Genomic DNA, 18,072 nt, shown 5'->3' with positions numbered 1-18,072 from the left:
GGAGACTGTGTTTGATCTATTACTTACGCGTCTGGCTCGGGCTCCGTGTCATTTGGGGACTTTTGCTGTGGCTGAAGAACATTATTTACCAGCTCAGTGATCCCACTAAAGGGAAACCACCTGTTCAAATAAGCAAATAAGCGTAACACGTACAGCGCAGCTAGTCATCACTTGGGAAAACAGTTTATCAAGTGAGGTATTATAAGAAGCGGGGGTGTGATTTCCAGGAAGTGAACAATACTTGGGGACATTCACTACAACCAGAATAGAGAGAGAGAAGGGCACGGCAGAGAAGCAACTAGTTTCCTAAAACGAGCAATAGTTGAATAGAAATCCAGAGACAGAGGGAATGCTAAAGCGAGGAAGCGCTACAGCCAATGGAAATGAGAGCAGCCTCAAATGCTCAGCTGTGGAAAGGAGACACTTTAGGGGTCAAGTTCGTCCATACAGTAGATTTGGTTTAAGAGCATCCACAGTACAGGAAGGTAGTGTTTGGGAAGAAGTAGAGATTCTATTTCAAGGCTACACAAGCCAGTCCAGGTGCAGACAACACACAAGGTGAGAAAAACAGCCACAGACATAGGGACATTGTATGACTTTAACAAGAATGTTAGAAAGGAAACTGCATTGTCATTAATGTCATGGAAGTCATCTGTTTAGCACACAAAGTGATGCTCTCTGACTACAAGCAGCTGCATTCCATGAATTTAGTGACATTTCTTTCCTCCTTCTCTGAGACGCAGGGGACAGAGCCAGATGAAGCACATAACACCAAATGACAGGAAGAAGTGTCAAAGCCTAAAGCACTCTGGTTAATGCAGTTTACTTACTGCGCTGACTGAGGCTTTGGTCCTTCTTTGATCCTAAAACATAAATCAAAAAAAGGTGCACAACTCAGAACACAAATGGATGAGGAAAACACAAGCAACAAAATATAAAAATCTCAAACTGGTCTGAAAATGTGTGACATAAATGATGAGCCAACTGAAATAATACATGTATGATGTCGATGAGAGGAAGACAATATGGTGATTGCCGATGATAACGGCGATTACAATAATGGGATGAGGGGGATTTTGAAAAAGATACATCCCAAAAAGATGTTTATTTGGACAAACTTATCGATGTATGCCACATGCTTCCACCCATATATCCATTCCTCACTTTCACAACAAATATCGGCGGATCACCGATTCAGGGAAAACAAGCCAAAGTAATCGGCAAGAAGTATCAGCTTAGTGACACCAATGCATTGCATGCAATAACACAAATAGATGACACAAAAAATAATATTGATAACAGAGTTACGGTACATGTATAGCTAGTTCAGGGTACGAGCTTCAAATTGGAATCTCCTTGAACAATTGGCGTCATGCCTAATACATCAAACAAAGGTATTACTGCGTTGCCTTTAAATTTGTTTAACAATGATGTCATCTGATGACGATGTTAAACTAAGCCAGAATTTAGGAATCGTAGTAGGCCATCGTGACTCCACCAGAACAGGTATTTAAGGAAACTGTGAAGACATAGTTTGAAGTTGCCAAAAGTGAGCGAGCCTACTGTTTTAACTTTTGTGGAACAATGTTAACTCTATCAAGAGTCAAATAAAATGGGTTTGTAAAATGCACACGTTATGCATATGGAGCGGGTCGAAAACCACTCTCCTCAGACATTAAAGAAAACCAACTGAACAGCACTTATAAAGTCGGGTCAAAAAACAAATCTGAATCGAAAAGTATAACAAGACAGCCTCCAGTAAGCAGCATCGAAATCACACAGCATCAAATTGTTTTACAATGGTGAGAGTGAGAAGCTCTAGTCCTGTTTACCCATCAGTCTTGCTGCTCTCTTTCCGGGTGAGCCAGTCCATATTTATCCTCTCTCTCTGTGTTTTCCCAGTGACCTACAACGTTGTTCTTTATTGATCCCATCAGTCTCGTCTCTGTGGCCGCATTACAAGCCTCATATTTATCTGACTGAGCACTCTCCCTGCCAGCTTGTCGACTGGACAGAAAGTATGAGGACTGCTTCAAAGCACAAGCCTCTGTGGACTCAGATCCCACGTGAGTCGTGTGCTCCTGTACTTGACTGAATGTGCGTACATGTTAGTGTGGGAGCAGTGTATTATTTGCCATGAGGCAGTAAAATGACCGAGTGCGAAATGTCACAAGTGATGTAGTCGCTATCCTACCATCTGAGGAGGGCAGTAGAAAATACTGCCCCCCCCCCCCACACCTCCTATTTGTGTGAAGCCAGTACTGACTATGTCTGACGCTACACTGCTCTCTAGTGGACATGTGGCCTTCAAAACTAACAATTCCACAGCAAGTATGAAATGGATGAAACAAAATAATAATAATAATAATAATAGATTTTATTTATAAGCGCCTTTCAAGACACCCAAGGACACTTTACAATAACAATGTGTCTATGTTAAAGTGTTTGTGTATACTAATAGTGAGGTATATGTGCACAATCATGCGGCTTATCCTTGAGAACTCATCCAGTATTTATCACTATTCAAGGCCAAGCCAGAGACAGACAACCACCCATTCAGAGTGTTTGACAATTTAGCATCCACTATTAATCTTACATCCAGATTTTGGACTCTTGTTTGATTGTAACATTATGCCTGTTGTTGTTGTTGATGTTGTCGTTTTTGTAGTAATTTTTTCATTAATGTTGTGTGTGAGTGGCTGCCTTTCCAGCAGCTCCTATATTTTGTTGTTCTACTTCTGCCTTTCATAACTTTGCTGCTGTGAATCGGGAATTTCTCCATTGCGAGACTAATAAAGGATTTATTATCTTATCTTATCTTATCTTATCTTACCTCAAATGGGAATAAAGCTCCAAAGCTAACCGGATTGATGCAGGCCAGAAAATGAGACAGAGGCCAACTAAAATGCTCCATGATTTTTTACAATATGCCATTCTGAATAGTTCTCTAATTCTTAGATGTGCAAAGCTATGAACAATTTTTAGAGTAAAGTTAACACTTTTAACTGTCCAACAAAATGAACATCAGGGCACGGCTACCCACTGCAGATAAAAATGTGAAATGAGGCATGGAAGCGTTGCGATAAAAACACTTTATTCTACCACAAAAACTAATTCCGTTGACATTTTCAGCAGATATTGTAAATATAAGGTAATTTTCATGAGTATATGAATAATCTTACAAAAAAAACTGTCAGGTAAAATATGGGTTCTCTATTAATTATACATTTTTGTTGGGGAAAAAAAAATCACCGCAGAGGAAAAAGAGTAGCCCTTACTTTCCTGTTTAATCTCTCCGCCTCTCACCTATAAACCAGCTGCTTCACAGAAACATTGATGTGACAGCTCGAAGAGCTATGAATCATCATTTTCTCCCACTGCTGAGACAAGGTCGGCAGCATGTCACATGCACCTCAGCAGATCCAACAACTTCTGATTGGCAGTGCAAACAGAAGCTAGCTCGCCCAAGACCTGGCACATGGGCCACGTTCACTATTCGAGCATGGTTAAAAAGAAAACAACAAAAATCAGCACTGAACTAAATGGGAAAATTAACACCACTTACGAATATTTTCTTATATGAGAATAAAGTCCAAGCTCAAATGAACATTACCATCACTTAATATCTGTAGCTACATATTACAAAAGCCTCTATTATCCATTTAATTGATTATAGAAACATTTTAAACAAATACTGAGATGCAGCTTCATCTTGGCATCTGCAACAGACACAGTCTTTGATAAAAGATCTCATGCTTAAGGTAGTGAACCCTGAGGGCCCTTGGCGTCCACCACGGATCGAGTGATAATTGGATCATAAGGGAGTCATCTGGCTCAGTGGGTAAATACCGACTACATACATCATTGACACACACCCAGCCAGCCAGTTCTGGCAGGGGTTGAAGTTAATGATAGTCTGAAATCCTTCAGAGTCAAATGACCAACAGGGAAAAGTGTCTGCTGGAATGTGGATGTTATGCTGACATGCATGAGATAAATACACAATACATATGGGTGCTGGTTAGGGAATACTGCGGATGACCTATCACACGTTTGTAATGCACAAGAGCCTAAACAAAATTTACTGGAAAACAGACTTCAAACATCAATGTGTCGTCAATATACAGAGACTCCAATTGAATGATATTTTTACCAGCACACACTGAAAAGTTGGCCCCGTTTGCCATCATATTGGGCACACTGTCAAGCCCTGTTAGACCTCACTTCGTCCTACAGTTGCACGTTTTGCTTCTTCTTTGGCTTTCGGCTGCTAGTTGGAACACTGACTCTCAAAGAAGACTGACATTCAAACCTAACACGTGTCCAGCGTTTTCAAGTTTCATTCCAGCAAGAGATGACGCAGCTTTCAGTCAGAGTTGATCGCCAGTAGCCTCATGGATGAATGAGCAGAAGGAGCAGAGTGTGAAAATATTTGAGATAACCACCAACTGGTTAGTTGCTGTACTGTTTTTCCTTTTTATAAAAGGTAGTGTTTTATTGTTCCATGATGAAGTTGACTTCTTTTTACGTGTGTGCTTGTGTGTGTGTGTGTGTGTGTGTGTGTGTGTGTGTGTGTGTCGGAGGGGGAGGAGGGCATCTCCCACTTAACTTTAATTACCGGTACCCCTTTATATACAACATGTTACAGGAATTAAGTCACAACTGAGAAAATTAAAAAGGTCTCACCACAATCTTTACTCTGATGTATAGTATGTACTGTATGTACGTATGTATGTACAGTATGTTTATGGTTTATTGTACCTTTCTTTGACCCCTTGGTAACAACCATATCTATGAAACTCAAGATCAATTGTGACCAATAACCATTTTTACTGAATTAATGATTGTGTATAAAGCCTGCGCCTTAAGGTTACCGTGTCACCAACAGATATAACACACAGTGGCATTATCAAGTGTAAAGAGGTTTTGTATCACTGCAATTTATATTATTACAAATCAGCATATATGTCAAGTGCTTCAATGCGCAGTATTAGTCTTGTCAAATTTAGCATTATACGTGCTATTAGTGTGTGTGCCCCGCGATTGGCTGGCAACCAGTTCAGGGTGTCGCCCGTCTCCTGTCCGAAGACAGCTGGGATAGGCCCCAGGACACCCTGCAACCCTTGTGAGGAGGAGCGAATCAGAAAATAGATGGATCGATGGACATGCTATTAGTAAACTTTGGCTTTAGTCACCAACCGTGAATTATAATGGTTAATTTCCATCAAAAGTCAATTCAAGTCAAGTCAGAGCAGATAAAACACACCTTTCGTTTTCCATAACTTTTTTATTAGCATAACAATTCCTCAGCAAATGGGCTATATTTTTGTACAGGTCTAGAGTGAGATGTGTAAATCTAAATGTGCACAGCGGCTGGTTTGGATTGGGTTTTGGTTGGTGTTTTTCGAGAGTCATGCAGCTTGGTGCAATGGACGTTTTGCGCCATTGTGGGTATGAACACAGCTCACTTGATTCGTTGCAAATTGAAGCAGCTCCTCTCATTCCTTTTAAAGTCATTGCACACGAGGTGCAGTCCTTGACATGGTGGAAGCAGAAACTGATTTGCTGGACTCCATACAGGAGATTGACACGTGAAAAGTACATTTGTAAAAGACCTGAAAGCAGACCTCTATGGGAGGATGATGTAAAGTTGGCCACAGAGACCACAGATCTGTGCAGACCGCCTTCCATCCCGATCGTTCATGTCTGTGTGTGACCTTCAATACCAGTGGCACAGCCGGTGGACTGATTTTCAAATTCACCAAAATATTTTTCTGCTACAATAGTAGTCTTGTCCACAGAGGCTTTTTTTGTTCCATCGGGGTTTAGCCAATGTGTTTATAAAGAGACCAGAACCTCTTTAATGCTACCTGAACCAAGAGTTAAAGGTGATTCTAGCAGGCGTAAAGTTTAGTCAACTTTCAGCCATCAAATTGTCAGATGTGCCAGGTGCATGTCAAAAGAAACTCCCTTGACATCAGAACGTCCAGTATAGGCCGGCACGAAAATCAACATGTGCCAAATTTTATGCTCAAGCACAGCTGCACTGCCTACCAAATGCGTCATTTTGTTCCTGTCATCCACATGCAGGAAATCAACATCCTTATGTAAAAGGAGAGCATCTTCAAAACTGTAGCAGTGTAGCTCATTAAAAGACACATCATTGCCACTTGCTCATTCTAATGTATGTACAGGTAGTAGGCAAAAGCACTACGATTCCTCTTTAGACAGGCAGTGCTGTTGACTTCTTCTGGCAAAGGGAGCTGGAAAAGTGTGATGTGCAGCTAAGGGGTGGGGAGATAAGAGGCTAAGTGGGTTGGTTGTTGGCCTTAAAAACGGCGGATAGAATTGAATCCAAAGAACACAATCATCTGAACAGGTAATTTAACAGTACACAAGTCAAACCTCCTGACCAAGGTCTAGCATTCAGAATGATGAACAGAAGCTGGTGACTGCGGGTTTTCTGCACAACAGGGAAGTGGTTAATCTGTTGCCATATATAACTAAAATCCATCTGTTTCCTTAGATTACTTGCCAGGATTCCAAAAAGCTCATTCATGTCTCCCCTCTTCGATTCCCAAATGGAGAGTCAGCTGATCAGCAGCTCATACATTCACAAATACATTTCCAAATCAAGACTTAGGGAAACATTGACCACGGAACAGGCAATAAATAAATAAAATAAATGAATGAATGAGTGAATGAATGATGTAGGTGATTAAATAATTTCCTATATTGCTCATTTCAGCTACAGATCCAATTCGGACAAGAAAACCAAAACCATAATCCTTAGAGAGGTATGACTGACTGGTGACTAGTCCACTGTGCTGTCTACTTTTCACCCGATGTCAACTGGGATAGGCTACAAAAATGGTGTAGCAAATGGATCAGTAAATGGTTGACTTTTCTGTGGTATCATGTTGAGGAGTGTCCTTCGTATTTTGTCCATCTTGTATTGCAATGTGAGGTGGCCAAAAAATAGAAACACAAATTAGTAACATTTGGCCAAATGCAATGACAGAATTTCAACACACACTTTAATCAATAAAGTACATTGCCTAGGAGTTGGGCTGGTATGAACTTCAACTTGAAACATAATTATTCACCTTACCATTACATTTTGGACAAATCTGAACTCTCCGCTTTTTAGGGAAACATTTGTTCTCCAGCATGACCTGACCCTGTGCACAGATAAAGCTCTATATGCATGGGTGGAGGAGTTTGAGCACTTAACTGGCGCAGGCTGAACCTCATTAAATAGTTTTGGTATGAACTAGAACAGAAATTGCAGGTCAGGCTCTGGCATCCAACATCAGTGACATCTGACCTCACAAATGCTGTCCTGAACGAATGGACAAAAATGCCAACAGACATATTGCCAAAATCTTGTAAGACTTCTTAGAAGAAGGAAAGCTGCTCGAGCTGTGAATGGGATTTTTTTCCTGACATTTTCCATTTCCTGTAGACCCATATTTTGGCCATATTGTGTATTGTCATGGTCATGGTCTTGCTTGTTTGTTTTCATAATGGTTATGGATATGTCTTCTTTTAGAAGTGAATACTTGGCAGCCTTCTCTGTCTTTATTTTTTCATCCCGTCGGATCAGTTGCTTTTTTGGCAAATGACAATGTTCCATGTTAACATCACACCTCTTCCCGCTTCTAGCTAAATGGTACCTCTGGGAGTAGTCCAGAGAGCCAGCCTTAAACTTAACCCGCTGCACCATCACTTGGGTCATAACCCTTTACATTAGCCAGATATCAAACTGCAATAATCAGACAGAGGCTCCTGAACCTAGCATCATGCCCTCCTCTAACTCGCTGCTATTGCAGCATCAAATGACTGCATAAGCACCAGTTCTGTCCAGTCTTGCTATCAACCAATTATTTTTTGTCTCACAGCCAGTCTTCGCTTGCTAGTTTAACCGGGTGAGACAATCTTATAACTGGAGCAACTGGGAATTGAATTCCCTCAGACACAAACGGAACTAAAAAAAAAAGAAAAGCTGACTTCATCCCATTACAAATACCTGACATTGGCTACACACATCTGTCTACTCACATCGCACGTGATCCATATTTAAACAAAAACACACCCACAAAATCTCCATGAGGCTGTTGTGAGTAACTGGGTGCAGCAGGTGGACTGTACTGTACACAGGCTGGGCTATAATAATAGCACAGGCATGTCCAACAATAGAATTGTAATAGATACCCTGCGCTATTGTCCCAGCCTTCTCCACTCCTTCCTCTGTCATTTGATTATCACTGCCCATTAGGGGTGAATTTAAGGTATGCACTTTCAAGTGCTCAGACCCTAACCAAAATTTCAGGCACATTTCAATTTGCAAATAATACAACGCACCTTCATAATCGATCCAACACCTTTTGGAAAGTGTATTTGGGACCAAAATAATAGTTTTCTAAATAGGGGAACATGCAAATTGCAGACATCTTTTTCACTTCTGTAAGAGTTAATTTGGAATACAGTAATTGTTGAGGTTACGGTATTGGAATATGATTCGAAAAACAAATGAAGAGCAGACTTTTTTTTAATACACCCACTTAGGGATGAACACTTTACTTAATAAAATAAAGTTTTATATTAAGGAGTGTGGGCGTGGATGGTTGTTCGTCTCTGTGTGCCCTGCGATTGGCTGGCAACTGATTCAGGGTGTCCCCCGCCTACTGCCCGAAGACGGCTGGGATAGGCTCCAGCACCCCCCGCGACCCTAGTGAGGATCAAGCGGTTCGGAAAATGGATGGATGGATGGATTAAGGCATGTGCTGATATTAGAGTAAGATGGTATAAAAGCCGAGAGCAAAAATATTGTGGTGTCATGGTATTAAAATTACAGCTCTAAAATGTCCTTTTTTTTAAAAAAAATATCACGGTAAATAAAAAACTTTTTTTCCCATTGAACACAATCTACTTTATTTCGTTATTATTATTTATAATCTAAGTTCTTAATAAGTCACAGTGTCCCATCACCATGGAGCTAACTAGTACCCGTTGCACCATGTAATTTTTTTTTAGGACATTGCACATTACTGGATATAGCAAAAACATCCATGTAAGTATGCCCTGGTTCGTGCAGCTGCTCACATATTCCTCCCTCTCTTCTGCGCGTGACTGCTCACCCCTCCCCTCTCTGCTCAGCCAAAAAAGGGGGAAATATGAAAGCCACTGCTGTCTCATCACTTAACTTGAAAAAGCGGCTCATTCAGCGATCCTTGCAAGGAAGGCAATCGTATTAAAGCCCTGACCAAACTAACACTGTGTGTCTAACGGACACAATTTGGATTACAAATAATTGTAAAATACCCTGAGTACGCCCAATCTCGTCAGATCTCGGAAGCTAAGCAGGGTGGGCCTGGTTAATACTTGGATGGGTACCAGGTTGAATTCCAGCTCCGGTTTCCTTGTGTAGAGTTTGCATGTTCTCCTCAGGCCTGTGTGGGTTTTCTCCAGGTACTCCAGTTTCCTCCCACATTCCAAGAACATGCATGGCAGGCTGATTGAACACTCTAAATTGTCCCTAGGTGTGATTGTGAGCACGGACAGTTGTACGTCTGTGTGCGCCCTGCGATTTCGGGTGTCCCTCGCCGACTGCCCGAAGACAGCTGGGATAGGCTCCAGTACCCCCCGCAAACCTTGTGAGGATAAGCGGATTGGAAAATGGATGGATGGATGGATGAATGTAAAACTTAAATATTAAACCACAGAGTTGTGAGCCAGAAATGCCAACTGAGAAGTAGGGGACAACACAAGTAATTAAAACACAATTTGACACATTGACTGGCCAATTCAAACAGTTTACAAAACAATGTGGTATCAAAATAAGAGGACACGGTGCTTGAGCACCCCAAGCGAGGGTATGACAGGGACATCAGGGCATGCAGGGAAGTCAGAGCCTCCCTGTCCTCTCCCCTCCCTGCATGTGAAGAGTAAAAAAGTAACAATTAAAAACTAAAAAGGATTGAAAGTGCACAGTGGCATCAAGGGAAGTACCTTGCTGCTGCCGAAAGGCGGCAGTACTGAGCTGAAGCGCAGTTCTCTTACCATGGTGTCAAAATCCGGTCCTTGAGGGCCGGTGTCCTGCATGTTTTCCATCTCTCCCGGCTGCAACACACCTGATCCAAAATGATCAGCTCATCAGGAAGCGCTATCGGAGCCTGATCATGATCCTGATCATTTGAATCATGTGTGTTGCAGCAGGGAGACATGGAAAACTTGCAGGACACCGGTTGAGGACTGGAGTAGACGGTTGAGGACATGCAGACCCAGCCACCATCTTTAACGTGGCACCCCCGTCAATATCTATCATTCACGTGTATTGAGGTTACTGTGTTTGGCTCCAATAAATTGATCATAACTCATGAAATTCTTTACCAATCACTTAAAAATGTTGATATACAGGCCCACAGGCATTACACATTTAGGCTGAAGTATCTGTTCAAAAGCAAGAATAAGAGTTAGGGACAGACACTGAAAAAAATTACCACACAAGTGAAAATAACTATGCTTTGAACATTTGTCTGGAGACAAAACGTCTGCTGAACTTTGCTGTAGCAAAGTCCCAAATTAAAGAATTCTCTTGCGTTATCTGTCATATCGCACAGATGGAAAGCCGTGCAAACCAGATGATGCAGCAGCGATTAAAAGCACTTCGCCTGCTTGGTAAATTGTTTACCAATGTTCAGCATGGCAGGACATTTTCCATAGATTATACTATTTTGAGGATTTCTGTAGTTGTGCACCACTCCTAACCCCACACCCTGACCTCATTTCACTTCTAAACAAGCAGGTGTCGCAATGTGTAGCACAGTGGGTCTAATAATATTAAGGGATTAGCAAGAGACCCTTCATCAGACTCTGGTCGAAGGGCATGATCCTGGGATCACTTCATCAGCTCTCTTTGTCTTATGTCCCTCCAGCCAGATGATGGGGGATACAAAAAGGCCTCCTCAGTTATTATCATGGTGAATCATATAATAATAATAATAATAATAATAGATGTTATTTATAAGCGCCTTTCAAGACACCCAAGGACACTTTACAATAACAAAAAACACAAACACCAAAGCACACATTTTAAGCATACATGCATCTAGACTGCGGATCTGTGGGATGATGCGTTTTATGCAACAACAATGCAATGTTCACCCCTAGGCAGGGTGACAATTAGTCCAGCCCCTACAATGTGCAGTATGTCTTAGTGTAGGTTCCATGCTGGTGCTTTTGTATGAAGTGTTCAAAGACTGGCCATACACAGTATAAGGCCCACAGCGACATTTGTGATGTTATGTGAATCACTTTTAGTTATCAACCCTTTATGGCAATCACTTCCATAATCTACCTACTGCATGTACTCTACATGCAAAAAGAAAAATGCTAGGTTACTCAACATCAAATCCTCTTTGGGATGCCAAAGAATGACTCATAGTTTTGAAGCCCTGAGAAGTGGAGAGTAAATGATGTAAACGGCAAAGAGTACACAATGAATCGTCCAGTGTTAAAAATTCGGGGACAGTGTTAGAAATAGTTGAATCAACGCCACTGAGTAATCAATTAGGCTGTGTAGTCTAGGATGTAACAATGATACATTGTTAAAATGGAGTGTCACCTGGATTCGGCCCTGATTGGTGTCTATTTTTGAAATAGAAACCACGCCCTTACGTAATGTCTGAAGTTGGCTGGTTATAGATTCGAGACAATTTTCTTCACCATCATTTTCCCCCTCACTTGTGTAGAGAGGAAGTGTCCATATCCTTATGGCCCTCTTTGGTCACAGGTTCTTTCCTTTCTCTTTAAGGTATATAATAAAGACCCAACACCACGTCATCTTCTCTGCAGTTGATCACAACACAATACGAATCGATTCCAGATTCTGAGAGTTTCAGATTCCGTCAGGAAGCAAAGGAAAAATACAGACTCATGTTTAAACAGGGGGGTAATATGTTAATGAGAGGCGGGCAGTCCTGCCCCTTATGTAAAAATCGGAGAAAAAGGAAGGTCATTGCAATTCGATCGTGGCATGAGAAGTCCAGGACTGAAAAGTACAGAGCTCTCCTGCTGTGCATAAATCTTGAGATAAGAGTCCCTCCTCAGGGGAACGTGACGGCCGCCAGGGAGTCTCCAGAGGTGGGGGATGCAAAAGAACACACTAGGGGGCTGTTAATCACTCAAGGGAGAAGATGATACAAACATCACACGACATCCTTTGTTTTAAGAGTTTAAACAGTGTTCATGTGAGAGACTGGTACCAACACTACTCATAGTAAGGCTAAATTCCTCAACACTTGCAAGACAGAATCAGACTTCCCTAAAATAGGCAAAACTCTCACATGATGGTATTTGATTAACCTAACTTGGTTTCCATTTGAGCTGTCCATTACATATTGTTCAAAAAAGACCAGTTGTGACCTACACTGCTGTTTTATATGCGCTTAATAAAAGAAAAATGTTTTGAATTGAACTATTGTAATATGTTTTATTTAAGTTCGTGAGGCAAAGGGGTAATTTCCCACACACTGTATTGTGCATGAACGCTCAATAGTGTTCATCCAAACACTCATACGTGTTATTATTACTACACTACCAACCATACATTTTGTTGCTGTAACACACTATTGGATGTTGAATATTTAACACTTGTAAATGGGACTGTAACACCAGGTATAGTGTGGATTCATAGAGACACTTTGCCAGTATTAAAATTAACATCATATTGTGTTGAATTAACACCAGCTGATATAGTTTATGGTACCCTTCATCGACCAAGAAGGATAGATTGATTCAAAGTTAATAAGGAACCCTGAACGCCTCGCTGTGATGTAATATAAAAAAATGGATATCCATTCATTCTCATCAAATATTTGTATACATATAAAGTAGAAATTGTGATTTCATTTTAATAATACTACAATGAGACAACATTTTGGAAAATGTTAATGTGCTTATTGGAATAGCTGAGTAGCCGGCGTCTGTGTTTGAGTCACTGGTTTGCACCTGCTTCAAACAGATTCATTGAGCAGAACACAGAGATACACACAAGCATCCACGCACACACACACGCAAACACACGCACGCACACGCACACACACACACACACACACACACACACACACGACACGAGTGAAGAGATCATAGAGCTTTGTGTAAACGACCACTAGTAAATAAACCAGCTCTCTGACACACACAGCCAGACATTTGATTGTGCGCCTGTGTGTGTTTTTCTACACAATACCATATGCCATAATAGACAGTAAAATAAAATAAAAACTGTACTGTATAGTCTTTTGACATGAAAACATAGGTACAGCATCAACCACATAAGTTAAAGTTATACATGTCATACATGGCAAAATAATTTCCAAGTTAAACGCAATATTTATTTTGTGTGTTGCCCTTCTCGTGTGCAGTCTGTGGGTGCCAGGTGGCCCCTCGGGGGTGCCGATCCTTGCCTTTGGCATGAATGGAGATTGCTTGGGGCTCTTCTGTCGCTCGTCGAACCCTCCTCGTCCCCCGCCTCCTCTTTCCTCTTTCTACTGTGTTGCGGCATTGGGGGTTGCACCCCATTCGCCTTGGGGCCTTTTTAGACATTGGGACTGGGAACTGCACTCATCTCCCTCTGAGGTCGGCTGGGTGGACGGTCCTACAATCAGGCCTCATATCACATGTCCCACAATTAGCCACATACATTGACTGTAAATATTCCTCACAAGGAACTTTTACCTCCAAGGAGCCTGTTGAAGGGATTCAATGGTGCTGGTGGAATTGTATTGCTTATGCTCGGTGTTCATATTAACCCAGGTCTTATTAGACATTGATATCATCTGCTCTTAAGTAGGTGTTAAAAAATGCCTCCTGTGTTGAAGAAATTACTACGATGGGCCGATTGGTCCCTCGAGGTGATGTTTTTACCGATGACAAAATGGACTAAACATTTCAGGATACACAGCATTTCGATATATCAACTCAATCACACAAAAGTCAATATGCAATGTAAAGAACTCTGTAACACTCAAACATAAAAATATATCATCTCTAAGTGTCAAAATGCATTGCAATGACAAACCAAGGATCCTTTAGGGTTTTGTATACAATATTTGATAAATGAAATATGGATGCCACATCCTCATTTTAAGGCAATACAACACTGCAAGAAGTTTCCAGGGGTGTCAAACTCCGGTCCTGCAGGGCCGCTGTCCTGCATGTCTTCTAAGTCTCCCTGTTGCAACACACCTGATTCAAATGAACAGGTTCAATGTCAGGCTTCCGCAGAGCTTGCTGATGATCTGATCATTTGAATCGGGTGTGTTGCAACAGGGAGACTTGGAAGACATGCAGGACAGCGGCCCTCCAGGACCTGAGTTTGACATCCCTGATCCAAGACCAAGACCTCAATGAAGAACAATAATTGGGTACAAAATAAATATATATGAAAAAATATATAAATATAAGGGGCGGCCCGGTAGTCCAGTGGTTAGCACGTCGGCTTCACAGTGCAGAGGTACCGGGTTCGATTCCAGCTGAGGCCTCCCTGTGTGGAGTTTGCATGCTCTCCCCGGGCCTGCGTGGGTTTTCTCCGGGTGCTCCGGTTTCCTCCCACATTCCAAAAACATGCATGTCAGGCTGATTGGACGCTCTAAATTGTCCCTAGGTGTGAGTGTGGGCGTGGATGGTTGTTCGTCTCTGTGTGCCCTGCGATTGGCTGGCAACTGATTCAGGGTGTCCCCCGCCTACTGCCCGGAGATGACTGGGATAGGCTCCAGCACCCCCCGCGACCCTAGTGAGGATCAAGCGGTTCGGAAAATGGATGGATGGATATAAATATAAGGGGGAAAAAACCTACGGTATTACTTGCTTAGGTAGTCAATCTCTACAGTGCCTGCCCACCCTTATGTGTGAAACTACACAAACCAAGTATCATAAATGTTTTTGTCAGCCGCCCATTTCTGAAAATAATCTGTCGGCAAATTTTTCGGAAATTTGCCAGAATGGGACCAAGCGGTGTTCATTATTTACATCATACTGCCTCAATGCCAAGTTTCTCTGCCTGTGACTTCGCAGGTAGGCTGGGTAAAGAGCAGTTATTTTCAAGCAGCGGTTGGAGTACATGCACAGCAAACACTTTGGGCTCTATTTTCATGCCCAGCACAAGTCTAGGACAAGGTGCAGTCTAAATGTACACGGAGGCAGATTAGACCTTGCAAGCAGTCGCGGCATGCCGGATTTTCAAAAAGGCGTTTTACGCATTTTGTGGCCGTGAACACAGATGACTTGATGTGCTGCCAATCAAAGTGGCTCCTTGCATTGCATTTAAATGCCTTGTGCAAGAGGCACAATGAAAGACCTTGGCATAGTGTAGCACAAGAAGAGACTAATTTGAGTCTCGAGTCTTGGGGTAGCTCAGGATACAAGTACTTTTCTAAGGACCTGCAAGCAGACCTCTGTGGGTGGATGATGCAAGGTCCTACGTTAAGATGTTTTGAGTGGTAACCCTGTCAGGCCACGATGACTCATGTTGTGAAGGCCCGGCCAGAACTGGGACTGGCCATGTACATTCATGATATATTGTAATGCAAAAAAAGCTTCAATGACGATTTATTATTTAACATTTTAACTGGAACTGTATTGTTTCAGAAAATAATACTTCAGTGGAGTTTGGGGGGGGGGGGGGTTGCATGTTATGTTTTTTTCAGTATAAAACTGCATATTTAGCATTTGACATTTTCTGAGCTTTATATCTTGTCCAAGCTATTCCTTGTGGAACGATTTTTAAAAAGTAATGAATGAAAGCTCAGTGACTGATCAATTTAAGTGGATATAACTCTGAATAATGAATATTAAAAAAGCACTAACATGTTCATTTCATTGTATTTATTTATGAAATGTGTACTGGGCCATGGCGGCCCCCGTGGTCAACTGGTTAGCACGTAGGCCTCACAGTACATAGGCGTATTGTTTGATTCCGGCACAAATAAATTCCAAAACAGAAATGAATTAAGATGTGCCAGTTTTTAAGTGTGAGAGCAGCTACACCGACTACAAAAATCAAGGACTATGATGTCAAAGCCAGTGCCGCTGTGCTGAGGGTGAGTGTTGTTGGAAGCACAGATTAGCTAATAGCATTCTCAGTGTTAGCTGGGATGAGCTGTACTCAAATTCTGATGAGCACATGTAAAACATGAACTTTCTCTGTCATTCCTTCCTTCATGCATTCATTCATTTTATACCCCCCTAAATCCTGTCCTAGTTCACATAGAAATAAGCACCCGACGCTTGAAATGACCTGTCACCATGATAAAGCTCTAAAAACTGTCACTTTAGTTTACGCTCATCTTAGACAAAAAAAGTTGCAGGACCAGAACAGACACAGACAAACACTGCATTTAATTGTAGTACACCTAATTAAAATGTGACGAACTGACAAGTGTTCCTTCTTTTCCTCCAAAATTAATCCGATGAGCAATTTTAATCAATGTCAATGTTTCATGAAGTGCAACCTGTGTTTGTTTTTTCAGTAAATCAAAAGGATTTCTTTTCTTATTCAGTGTCGAAAGTACAGTTCCATGCGTCTGTTCCACTCGAAAAATGTTAACATTTCACTATGTATTCTGGTTCGTGTTCTGATAATAAACAGACAGTTTATCATGACAGTACAATATTGATTTAATTTTCACATTAATGTTCACCTTAAAGCAAGTTAGTTGGGACACAAAGGTCAAATCATTCCCCAAAACCGCTTAGCTATGATCTATTTCTATATAAACACATACAAACACTATTTATAGATATAAACACATAACACGGGGTAGGACTAGATACGTTTTTTACTTCTTCCTACTCTCTTGAACATAATAATTGTGTTGAATGATGACTGATTTTCTTTCCTTTTTACTTACGTTACTTTCTGTCAAATTATGACTGTACATGTTTTATGTTCAATAAACAAACGAAACGAAAGCTGCTTTGTGAACTGAATGTGGCGATGCTTATCTCAACGATGAGTGAAAAACGCATGCTGTGTGCAGAGTATCACGCTCACATGCAACAAGCCAGCTCTAGAAAGAGAAAAAGCTCAATACTCAGAACCTGTAAACTCATAAATCCCCTCCTAATAAATAGGGAAGACACATTGATCATCGCCAGTCAATCAGAGGGAACAATTTGACACGGGCAACAATTGTAACCCGCATTCGCAGCAGCACCACTAAATGGGGACTGAACCCTCTCCACCTACGTGGGAGGCAGACGAGTGAACCGCTTCCCAAACAGTGACTTGAGGTTCTGTCAATCTACTCACAAGCGGTACAAAGGAAAACTGTCATGGCTTTCATAGGATCATACAGAACCACATATACAGTCGTATAACATTGCCCATGTACTCATTGTCAGTGCAAAACATTTTTTGACAGTCATGTTTCGCCAAGGGCATTTCAAACCGCAGCACCGGGGGGGCAGGAAAATCCCTTCAAACTTTGTTCGAGGGATAACAGCCTAGATGAGAATAAATTCTATGCTGACGAGTGCAGATGTTATTTAGAACAAAGCCTGCAAGACAATGAAGTCTGATGTGCCAAGCATGCTATGGGAGATGGCTGATGCTTGTCAGTGGGGACTGAGGCTGTCATATCAGCAACGAGACTTGATAGCATCTCGGACGTCAATGTCTCTCCTCTTGTTTTCTCTTCTCATTTCCTCTACTCGCTGCTACACTGCCAAACTTTCCACTTGCCTTTCCCTCTTCTGTCCTTTTCTTTTCTTCGCACCCTTTGCACCCACACCGAGAACTTCAGGCTCTAAATCGGAACAAACCATAATCAGTATGATACATCTGGTTAAACTCTGTTTTAGAGTCAAACTAAATCCTAAATTCAAATTTACAACGCATTTTATATGTGCCTCCACCTTTTTAAGGGACCAAAAATAACGGGACAAATAAACAAGCCTAAATCCGATTGTCACTTTTCAATACATTGTTGCAAATCTTTTGCAATCGAGGAGAGCCTGAAGTCTCCAAGCCCTGGACATTTATTCGTAATCGGTCACATATTGTGCATGGCT

At 41.6% G+C, this 18,072-nt stretch overlaps 1 protein-coding gene across 3 annotated transcripts in view; it reads right to left on the bottom strand.

Moving 5' to 3' along the window:
- The window catches only part of rims2a (regulating synaptic membrane exocytosis 2a), a 139,344-nt gene that overhangs the window by 113,942 nt on the left and 7,330 nt on the right, over nucleotides 1-18,072 (bottom strand). Inside the window, exons 3-4 of one of the 3 annotated variants that reach the window (XM_086112617.1) lie at nucleotides 831-863; nucleotides 28-120 (exon numbers count right to left, since the gene is read on the bottom strand). The exons of the other annotated variants lie outside the window; for them this stretch is intronic. Coding sequence (XP_085968743.1) covers nucleotides 28-120; nucleotides 831-863 — 126 coding nt within the window. The remainder of the gene's footprint in view (nucleotides 1-27; nucleotides 121-830; nucleotides 864-18,072) is intronic. 3 annotated transcript variants of the gene reach the window in all.

Source organism: Hippocampus guttulatus, chromosome 6, assembly GCF_054856545.1.
Source record: "Hippocampus guttulatus isolate MCC_2025c chromosome 6, RoL_Hgut_1.0, whole genome shotgun sequence".
Lineage (NCBI taxonomy): Eukaryota > Metazoa > Chordata > Actinopteri > Syngnathiformes > Syngnathidae > Hippocampus > Hippocampus guttulatus.
Note: the sequence above shows the minus strand (reverse complement) of the source record. Positions and strands in the feature narration are given on the sequence as shown.